The 10,085-nt window shown below is 43.7% G+C and overlaps 3 protein-coding genes across 3 annotated transcripts in view; 1 reads left to right on the forward strand and 2 right to left on the reverse strand.

Moving 5' to 3' along the window:
* The window catches only part of shank3b (SH3 and multiple ankyrin repeat domains 3b), a 26,430-nt gene extending 26,429 nt beyond the window's left edge, over position 1 (reverse strand). Inside the window, 1 exon segment of the mRNA XM_048267687.1 lies at position 1. This exon segment is cut by the window's left edge and continues 172 nt beyond it. The gene's annotated coding sequence lies outside the window, so the exon portion shown is untranslated.
* A 1,029-nt stretch (positions 2-1,030) lies between these two features.
* On the reverse strand, positions 1,031-2,835 carry cdnf (cerebral dopamine neurotrophic factor). Its single transcript, XM_048267689.1, has 4 exons — positions 2,670-2,835; positions 1,946-2,073; positions 1,652-1,793; positions 1,031-1,374 (listed from the first exon to the last, which is right to left on the reverse strand). The coding sequence occupies exons 1-4, from the start codon at positions 2,752-2,754 to the stop codon at positions 1,187-1,189; spliced, it is 543 nt and encodes a 180-aa protein (XP_048123646.1). The 5' UTR covers positions 2,755-2,835; the 3' UTR covers positions 1,031-1,186.
* Positions 2,760-9,904, forward strand: hspa14 (heat shock protein 14). Its single transcript, XM_048267688.1, has 14 exons — positions 2,760-3,087; positions 3,460-3,540; positions 3,694-3,776; positions 3,883-3,931; positions 4,045-4,150; positions 4,237-4,327; positions 5,093-5,197; positions 5,925-6,086; positions 7,681-7,836; positions 7,938-8,040; positions 8,317-8,532; positions 8,830-8,979; positions 9,145-9,212; positions 9,657-9,904. Exons 1-14 carry the CDS (start codon positions 3,031-3,033, stop codon positions 9,742-9,744), a joined length of 1,515 nt encoding a protein of 504 aa, XP_048123645.1. The 5' UTR covers positions 2,760-3,030; the 3' UTR covers positions 9,745-9,904.
* Positions 9,905-10,085: the final 181 nt, after the last annotated feature.

Here is a 10,085-nt window from a genome sequence, read left to right on the forward strand (position 1 = left end):
GTGTGGTGTGGTGTGGTGTGTGTGTGTGTGTGTGTGTGTGTGTGTGTGTGTGTGTGTGTGTGTGCGAGAGAGAGGGAGAAAAGAGTGCGCACGGAGGCAGAAAGACTGTTCTGTTACTGTATGACAGGAATGCTCAGTACAGCCCACTCAGTGCAGGCATGACACACTGACTGGCTGTGTGTGCGTGCGTATGTGTGTGTGTGTGTGTGTGTGTGTGTGTGTGTGTGTGTCTGTGTGTGAGTGGGAAAAGCGAGTGTAATGTGTGTGTGAATGCATGGGTGTGTGTGCATGTGTATGTGTGTGTGTGTGTGAGTGGAGAGCTCAGTCTCCCACTCGACTGCGTGGGCAAGGCCTGCATCTCTCTCTCACTATCTCTCTCTCCCTCTATCTCTCTTTCCTTCTCTCTGAACAGCTATTATAGGAGAGCTTGGGAAAGACAGAGGGGAGCATGTGAATGAGAGAGAGAGAGAGAAAGAGCAAAAGAGAGAGAGAAGAGCAAGAGAGAGAGGAGCGATAGAAAGAGAGAGTGAGAAATAGAGAGCATGAAAGGGAGACTGAGTGTGTGTGAGCAAGAGAGAGAGAGAGAAGAGAGAGGGAAGAGAGGGAGAAGAGAGAGAAAGAGAGAGGAGGAGGATGAGGAGGAGAGAGGAATCCGGTGTTTGTCCTCTCTCTCTATGATTGGTTGCATATCATGACACTGGAAGTTTAAAATCCTCTCTCATCAGCTGCAGGAAACATAATAACCATTTAGGATCACCATGACAACCTGCTTGATGTAAACATCAGTGATCCTTCGGTGTGTGTGGGTGGGCTTTGTTCAGCATGCGTACGAAGGAAATAGGAGTCTGTCAGCACACATGCATCCTCTCTCTCTCACACACACATACACACTCCAATCTTCCTCCAAAAAAGAGATAGGACCATGGCCCAGAATAGTACCTCACCCACTAAGAGTTGGGTCTAACGCTGGGCTGCCATGAGAGAGAAAAAAAGGTAGAAAAAAAAGGAAACAAGGCAGGAGGAAAAAATATACTGTAATTATTGCTTTCCTTTATTCCACAGTTGCTTTCGGAGTCTGGAGGGGAAGCAGCGCTTCAAGCTCTCCCCGTGCAGTGCGGAGCTGCGCGGTGAGGCTCAGCGAGCTGCTGGCGACAGTCCCTGTCGCGGAGCTGCGCAGAGGAGCCCATCAGAGCTCTGGCGAGTGTCCCTGGGTGGCGGTACTGTGCTTTGGCGCCACCTGCTGGATGAGGTCGATGAACTCGCCCTTCTCCAGACAGGCCCTGCACTCCTCCCCCCACGAGGCCAGCAGGCGTTTGAGCTCCAACACGCGCAGCTTGGAGAGGGCTTCCCTGCTCCAGTCCAGAACAGCTTTATCTGTGGAGGACATGGATGCAGGCACACACAAACACACACACACACACACATGCACGTACACATCAATACATACATGCATGTATGTGAAACATGTATCACTTTCACAACAAATTATCATGAGAGTATATTATGAAAAGCTAAATGTGAATGTTGGTAGTGCCTATGTGTGTGTGTGTGTCTGTCTGTGTGTGTATGTTGTGTGTGTGCTATTATACCGTATAGCACACACAACATATAACACACAACATGCTATTGTATGTTGTGTGTGCTATTATACCGTATCGCAGTTCACAAATCTGGCCATCTCTCTTCTGGAGCTTCTGACAGATTTTAGGGGGCGGGACGTGGGCACTGAGGGGGCGTGTCACTTCCCCAGTCACTCTGGCTGCAGCATCACTGGTAGCTCCCAGGTAGTAGCACTGCCAGTAAGGAGTTCACAGACAGTGAGTGTGTGTATGTGTGTGAGAGAGGGGGGGTCAGACAGGCAGAAAGACAGACAGAATACGGTAGAAAGAGAACTGGATCATGGGCTTAGTACAAGTTGTCTGTATGTGTGTATGTGTGTCCTCACCAGGCGGCTGTCTTTCCCGGTGGCCTCAGCACAGGCCTGAATGAGCCCTTGCTCCACGATTGCATGGCTCAACTCTGAATGTGTGCTGATGAGAGATTTATAGAGGTGTCCCAGAAAACCCACACAGACTGTAGAGAGAAACAACCATCCACACACACACACACACACAGATAGATAGATAGATAGATATAGATACTTTATTGATCCCCAAGGGAAAATTCAAGAAGAACAAACAACTTCACATATGTGGAAAAGTACAGTGCAGTTTGTGCTACAAGAGCACAAGATAGCACTAATATAGGCCTAGTACAGTGGGCCAATCCAGTATTACAATTTTACAAATAGCCTACTCTAATAATATAAAACAGTGTCTTCATAACTGCATTAGTGTGTTTGACATTTTCGATAGGCCATGGTGTAGGCCTGTGCTGATTGCTGAATGAATCTCACAATAATCGCTCAACTACCAAAAAAACTTTGCAGGCTAACATATTGTTACTTTAAGCCCCCTTCCAGTCAAATTTTACAGTCTCCTTCACTGGAGTTCTTATTATTAGCCATACTCAATCTAACATATCGGCTTTGCTAAGCCAAGTGGACGGCTTTCTTATGTTAGTTTCGGGCTCGTGTAAATAGACGCATTGACACGACGACCCAACACACCACCTCGGCTATTTTTACACGCAGAAACCTTTCATGCGCAAACCGTGCAGCTCACGCTCACCTTCGCATTCGTCGGCACCGATAAGACCGACGACAACATTCAAAACCATCAGGACGTATAATACATTAGTGAAAGACATTGTCATTTTTTAAAAGTTATCAAGAAAAGTCACTCCGTATCCAAGTGAACTTCAATACCCAGTACCCCATGCTCTGCCCTTCGTGCCTGCAGTAAGCGAAAGCTTTCTATTGGAAGAATGATACGGTCAAGAGTAGTATGATTTGCCAGTTACACTTGCAATCTAATTTTAGTGTAGTCTCTGATTGGTCCGATAACTAGAAAGTGAGATTTCATTGGTGCACAATGACCGGCTATTTCATTCGGTTTCCGGTAGTGTCCACTGTGCATTTTTTCACCAAGCATGGCTGCAATAGGGGTACATTTTGGATACACATGTGCTTGTGTAGCGATATTTAAGGTAATTAATTACAATCGAAAATAACATTATGTGTAATTCTTGTTGAACAATCTATACGACTGTTGTGATGTTTAATATTTCTAAGACAAGCTACTTTTCGAAGGCTATCGTGACGGTGCCTTTAGAGAAAGTTAGCTAACGAGCTAGCCGGGTTTGAAAGATGTTTTCTGCCTCTCCATGTTATGTGTGGTCTAGGTAGGCCTACACATTTATATAATTTGTATGCCATTGTCCATTTAATTGTTGTTCGTTATCTGTGATTAACGAAGTAATAATACAATGGCTAAGTTAACTGGCCACTTCTCACCATCAGAGATCCTACCAACTCTGGTTCAGGCATCAGATGTCCTTACTAATTCACGTTCCTTTCAGGATGGAAGGGCTGACGTAGTTGCAAATGATGCTGGGGACAGAGTTACCCCCGCCGTGGTGGCATACAGGGATAAGGAACAGGTACTGTGTGCAGCAACATTCCCAATAAGACTCGTTGAGATGTAAGATGCTAAGTCTGGCTATGGTGTGCCAGTAGCATAATGTTACATCATCCATGCCATGAAGGGCCATGTTACTGGACTTTCTAGGCTGATCTGTCAATATGTTCCTCAGATCGTGGGAATAGCTGCCAAACAGGGAAGAATAAGGAATGCTGCAAATACTGTTGTGAAGGTTAAGCAGATACTGGGCAGAAGGTAAGTGTCATGATGGACCTGACTAGAAACGAATGATTACTTGAGATCCACATCTCTGTTTTCTTTGAGCCTGTTTTGTTTATGTTGAAATGTTCTTCATCCTCAGTTTTGATGACCCTGAGGCAGAAGCTCACAGAACAGACAGCAAATGTCCAGTAAGTAGACGGTCATGATGGACATGTTTCGTGGTAAATGTCTCAGATGTGAAGTCACCCGTTGCGTCTTTCACACTCGCGTCTTTGTCCTACTTGATCGCTTTCAAACACAGGTGGTGAATAAAGGTGGTATGCCCAAATATGAAATTGACACAGGAGAGACAACAAAGTTTGTGTCGCCTGACGAAGTCGCCAAGTTAGTCTTCCAGAAAATAAAAGGTAAGGTTGTTGTTTGTCCTTATTGCTACTGCCAACTCAAAGCATTTCCATGACGACAACAAATCTCATTTATTTTTTTCTTTCAGAGACGGCTCAGTCTGCCCTTGGGTCTGATGTTGCCGATGCCGTCATCACCGTGCCTTTTGAGTTTGGAGAGAATCAGAAGAATGCTCTAAGGTATGTCCATAGATCCACCAACAAGAAAAACAACAACACATCACATGTAATAGCGCTTTATGGTGAAGGAGGAAACTCACTAATCACCACCTATGTTGCGTGATGCCAGAATGCTCACTAAACACCAGGGGCAAGTTCAAAGTCTAAACATGTTGCACCGTTCTTCTACGGCTGACCATTTATCATTTACAGATGAAACATATGAATGAAAATTTGAAAAACAAAATGAACCATATATTAATTATTGTTTGCATCGTTCCCATCATCAAATTTAGGAAAGAAAGCTAGCAATGACCTTCTCCAGGAGGTCTTCTCTCTAACTACTAACCAAGCCCAAAACTGCTTAGCTTCAGTATTCCAGCGCAGACAGAGTATTTATTGGTCTGGCGGCTTGCCACACCTTGCTTTTTGCTTAAACAGTACGTGTCTGCAACACACCCAAGAGTGTTGAGTGTACGTTTTTTTTAAATATGATCTATGAATGACAAACACTGGTGTAAGTTCTCTTGTTTAATGTATAAAACTCTCACACATGGCTGACGAGAAGCATAGTTGGCCGTTCCAGGATCATCACTTTCAGTATGTGCCGTTAAGGAGCAATTTCCCTCTCCTGTGGTAATTGAGATGGGGATATTGCATCTCTCTCGTCTCACATAACCGTTTGTGCTGACTCTGCATCAGTTTGTGATCCCTCTTGTACGGGGCAATTGTAGCCATGCTCTTCCTGTCTCTGTTCCCATGGTTACACTGTGTCTTGTTGTGTAGACGGGCTGCTGAGGACGCTGGCTTTAACGTGCTCCGGTTGATCCACGAGCCCTCTGCGGCTCTGCTGGCCTACGGCATCGGTCAGGACTCCCCCTCTGGCAAAAGGTAAAAACATCGTCAGTAGCTGGACACTGGGTCCAATCAGCTTTCATGTACTATACATAGTCAGCACTGTGACCATATTATGATGCACTGTCTATGTAAAATCCTCGGTAATTTTCTAAAAAATATAATCCACTTGTGTATGACGTCATTCAGTAGGTATTAAAACAATGTTCAGTACAGTAGAGGGCTGCAGCTGACAATTATTTTTTTGTAGTATATTAATCGATCAATAATATGCCAGAAAATGATGGAGAGAAAAATGTTGAGTCATTGTTTCCCAAAGCCCAAGAATAGATCCTCATGCCTTGTTTTGTCCACACTCCTACGATTACAGATTTAGTCTGCGGTCATAGAGGAGTTGTAAAGCTGAACATGATCAGTCTTAAGAAGCTACAATTAGAGAATATTGAGGTATTTTTCTTAAAAAATTACACAAACCTCATGAACCAATTACCAAAACAGTTGGCGATGCATTTTACAGTTGACAAGTAATGGATTAATTGTTGCAGCCCTAGTATGTTAAACCTGCACATTAGAATCCCTAGGACGGTTAGGCTAGGGGTGATACAAAGGCTAAATTCTCAAGCCTTGATTTACGCTTGTGCATAGTTTAAGAATTTTATGACATTGATATGTGTTTGGTAATATTTATTTAGTATTAACTCGTAAGCGTACTGCGTATGCTTATTACTGTGTTGACCCATCTTTCCTGTGGTGACGCGTGCAGCCATGTGCTGGTGTATAAGCTGGGCGGGACGTCTCTGAGCGTGACTGTGCTGGAGGTAAACAGCGGCATGTACCGGGTGCTGGCCACTCACACTGACCACAGCACTGGCGGAGAGAGCTTCACACACGCACTGGCCCAGTTCCTAGCTGGCGAGTGCAAGAAGTACGTGAAAGCTCAGCTAACCTGTGACTTTGGGGGTTTTCTCCTCACCTCCCTCCCTCTCCCCTCCCAACCTCCCTCTCATTTTTCTTTCTTTGAGCTTGTTTTGGGTGTCGATCTCTCCTCTCATCCTCTCTCTGATTTATTTCTCAACTAACACCCTCTCAAATTAGGGTTCCCACGGGTCATGGAATTTTTGGAAAGTCTATTTTAGACATGGAAAGTCAGGGAATTTTACCCTTTTTGGGGCAAAGTCATGGAATATCAGATAATTTTGTTGTAGCAGTTGCCAAAATACATGAATACAAATATATTTGGTTATATTTTGGTAATTAGGTTTACAGCTTCCTTGAGTAGTTGTGATTAGCTCAACTTTGTTTATTCAATGCCCATTTAGTCACCTCCCGCTCTAAAAAAAAAAGTCAGAGTCTTGAACACTACGTGGCTGCTCTGAAATCTTTGGTCGGTATATTGTACCATTCACAGGGTTCCCACGGGTCCTTGAAATCCTTGAAAGTTTGTGAATCTGAAAAAAAAAAAATTCAAGGCCCTTGAAAGTTTTTTAAAAAACAGATTTCTTTTTGAGGAAAAAAATCCACACAATTCCGTCCGCTAATTAAAATGTTTCCATTATTTCGCCACCACTTCTGTTGATATCCTATGCGCATGCCTGATTTACGTTGGTTAGAACTACACTGCCAGCGTGATTTCTGCGTGTTTCCCGCGTGTAGGGTTTGTTGCCCAAATATTTAATTTAACATATTGAAGAATAAACCAACAGGTTCATGGTAACGAGTTTAACTTGTTTAGGAAAAGTTTATTTCAGCCAGAGACTTTCTAATGCGGAGACACAGCACTCAAAAAATCCTCCATAGAAATGCATGGGGTTAGTTTGTAACAGTTGTCTACACAGATCCCACCCCTTCCGTGGCAAAACCTTGACATGTGAATACATTGAGCCAATCATGTGTTGTGCTGTCAATACATTGAGCCAATCATGTGAAAATGAAAAATAGAATAGGCCTACCATTTGTCATATGAACAAAAATAAATGAAAACACACAAAAGAAAACTGTGACAAGGTATCTTTGATCTGTTGAGGTAACATGATTTAACAATGCCCACACTTGAAATTTACACATTAGGTACTTGACACATTAGGTACTTGAATTTGAGGATATTGGGCCTGGAAAGTCCTTGAAAGGTCCTTGAATTTGATCTTAACCAAGGTGTGGGAACCCTGCATTCATTATATAGTAGGTCATGGAAATTTGTTTTTTTGTCAGGGAGAAGTCATGGAATTTTACATTTGATTTACAGTGGGAACTCATGTCAAATGCTCATGATTGCTTGGCCTCTTTCCAACTCTTTATAGCATCCCTCGTCATCGCTTTCATTTAATTTTCTCATGTCAAACCTTTTTTTAATTTCTTCAAAACTGTTAGCGTCATCTTGCACACATTCCTGCTTGTTCGACCCTTTTCAATGTGTACCCATTGAGCTATGTGTCTTGAAGTAATGCCATTTGTCACTCATTGTCATTTTGTGTGTGTGTGTGTGTGTGGGTGTGTGTGTGTGCGCGTGCGTGCGTGTTCAGGTCATTTAAGCAGGATGTGAGCAATAATGCCAGGGCAATGATGAAGCTGATGAACAGTGCTGATGTTGCCAAACACATCCTCTCCACCCTGGGCAGTGCCAACTGCTTTGTGGATTCTCTCTGCGATGGCATGGACTTTGAATGCAATGTGTCAAGGTGGGTCAGCAATATCCTATCTAATGTATATTTTGATTTCAAATGTATCCGCTGTTTCTGCAATGTCTAAGGTCAAAGGTTAATGCCCTCATTGTCTACAGGGCACGATTTGAGCTCATATGCTCGTCTCTCTTCAATAAGAGCATCCAGCCAATCAAAAGCCTCCTAGAACAAGTCGGCCTCTCCACAAGTGATGTCAACAAGGTAAACTGAGACACTCAGTTTTTAAATGTTAGTGCCTCTTGTATATATCTGCTGCTTTCAGTCTGACGATGGAGTTGCACTCCATCACATCACAATCACTCTGAAAAACATATCAAAATATAGCTTATAAGAATATGGCATATAGCATAGTTGACATTAAAATATGGCACATGACCTATGAGATCAAAATATGGCATTATGCAGCTATATTTGCCACACTTGAGAGTAGCTGCAGTAGTAGTAGACTTTCTACCAGCTGTGTGTCTGTCTGGTCAGGTGGTGCTGTCCGGTGGGTCGGCTAAGATCCCCCGGCTGCAGCAGATGATCCAGGATCTGTTCCCGGACGTGGAGATGCTGAGCTCCATCTCCCCGGACGAGGTGATCCCCATGGGTGCCGCCCTGCAGGCAGGCATCCTGGTGGGCAGGGACAGTCTGCCCATGGGGGAGGACACCATCACCGTCGACTGCTGTGCCAAAGATATCCTGGTCAAGGTGTGCAGCGCTTTCTTTTTATACACAGACACACACACACACATATACATACACACACACACACACACACACACATACATACATACATACATACATACATACATGTATTGTGTTACATACAAAGTGAATTTCATTTAACCAAGTCACTGTGGGGCAAGGGTATTGTAAACTTCTACTGTCTGTTTTCTCCAGGGTTCATCTAATTTCCACAAGGTTGCATGTGTGATCAGATTTAGGTGCGTGTGTGTGTTTTCTTATTGGTATGCTTTGCTCCTATATTGTGTGTGTGTGTGTCAGGAGGTGGATGAGTCTGGAGAGGAGGTGTTTAAGGTGCTCTTCCCCTCGGGGACCCCCCTGCCTGCCCGCAGACAGCACACCCTCCAGGGCCCCGGCAACCTGGCCTCTGTGTGTCTGGAACTCTACCAGGCCCAGCAATGTCTCGCTCAGGTGGGAAACACACACACACACACACACACACACACACACACACACACACACACACACACACATACACATGCATCAGGTGTGCATTATGCATGTATGCACACATTGCACAAAATACCAACACTTTTATATTGTTATATACATCATGCACATTCATGTGTTCTGTAGATTGTTTTGCGAGATCTGGAACCCAAGGAGGAGAACCACGACATCGTCACGGAGGTCACGATGAAAAGGTACAATCGTCAGCACACATTTTCTGTCATAGCACAGACATGGCCTCTGATGGTCTTAAATTGTACTCACTCTTACCTTTATGGAATGCCTACTCCACACATACACACACACACACATATGTATATATCATTACATCCAGTTCTCACATTGATATTGCTCTGAAATGGCTGGTTAAATATGGATTATTGTGCCATATTAGGTTTTGTGATGATGGGAATGTAATTATTCTTTTTGGAACAGACCTCAAGGTGGTAATACTAACTTTGGTAACGTGTTAAGCAAACATTATGCTACTCTATTGTACGTGGAATGTAATAGTGTAGTTACTACCTGACTGGGGCATGAACTAGGAGTATCAAGCAAGATTACGTTTAGTGCTAGTAAAAGGTGTTGGTAAATGTTATGAGTGGAACCTGAGAGTTGTGTGAATGTGTGTTTCGCAGGGACGGCTCAATACACGTCACCTGTACGGAGCAGCTCAGTGGACGATCTGAGGCTGTTACCATAGCAGCCGCTGCGGCTGCTTCATAAATTATATGACGAGCCTCTGGTCTCCATGGAGATACTCTACCCTATAACAAACCCGACAAGTCCATCTGATTACTGTAATCCAAGAGTACAACGACTGGATTAACTGACGTCTTAATCCCAGTATTTAGGTCTTTTTTTCAATAAATAGTGTATATATGGAGAAAAGAAACTGCAGTTGACCTGTTTTTGTTTGGTGCTTTACATAACCTAACAATCCTTCTCTACGTTGATGCTTATCTAAGGTGTTCTCTTTTGTGGATCAGTAAGAGCAGGTGTTCCTCTCTGTCTGGTTACTGAAGTTACATGCACGTTGCATGTTCTGGTGCAGCTTTGCACTGATT

The sequence above is a fragment of the Alosa alosa genome, chromosome 17 (assembly GCF_017589495.1).
Source record: "Alosa alosa isolate M-15738 ecotype Scorff River chromosome 17, AALO_Geno_1.1, whole genome shotgun sequence".
In the NCBI taxonomy this organism is placed as follows: domain Eukaryota; kingdom Metazoa; phylum Chordata; class Actinopteri; order Clupeiformes; family Clupeidae; genus Alosa; species Alosa alosa.

What these genes read in the sequence shown, in the direction of transcription:
- hspa14 (XM_048267688.1), top strand. Translation starts at nt 3,031, where the DNA reads ATGGCTGCAATAGGGGTACATTTTGGATACACATGTGCTTGTGTAGCG. An exon ending in AAGCAGATACTGGGCAGAAG is followed by an intron (nt 3,777 to 3,882) that starts GTAAGTGTCATG and finishes CTTCATCCTCAG; the next exon opens with TTTTGATGACCCTGAGGCAG. An exon ending in CCAAAGATATCCTGGTCAAG is followed by an intron (nt 8,533 to 8,829) that starts GTGTGCAGCGCT and finishes TGTGTGTGTCAG; the next exon opens with GAGGTGGATGAGTCTGGAGA.
- cdnf (XM_048267689.1), bottom strand. Translation starts at nt 2,754, where the DNA reads ATGACAATGTCTTTCACTAATGTATTATACGTCCTGATGGTTTTGAAT. An exon ending in CGGTGCCGACGAATGCGAAG is followed by an intron (nt 2,074 to 2,669) that starts GTGAGCGTGAGC and finishes TTCTCTCTACAG; the next exon opens with TCTGTGTGGGTTTTCTGGGA. An exon ending in CCGGGAAAGACAGCCGCCTG is followed by an intron (nt 1,794 to 1,945) that starts GTGAGGACACAC and finishes CCTTACTGGCAG; the next exon opens with TGCTACTACCTGGGAGCTAC.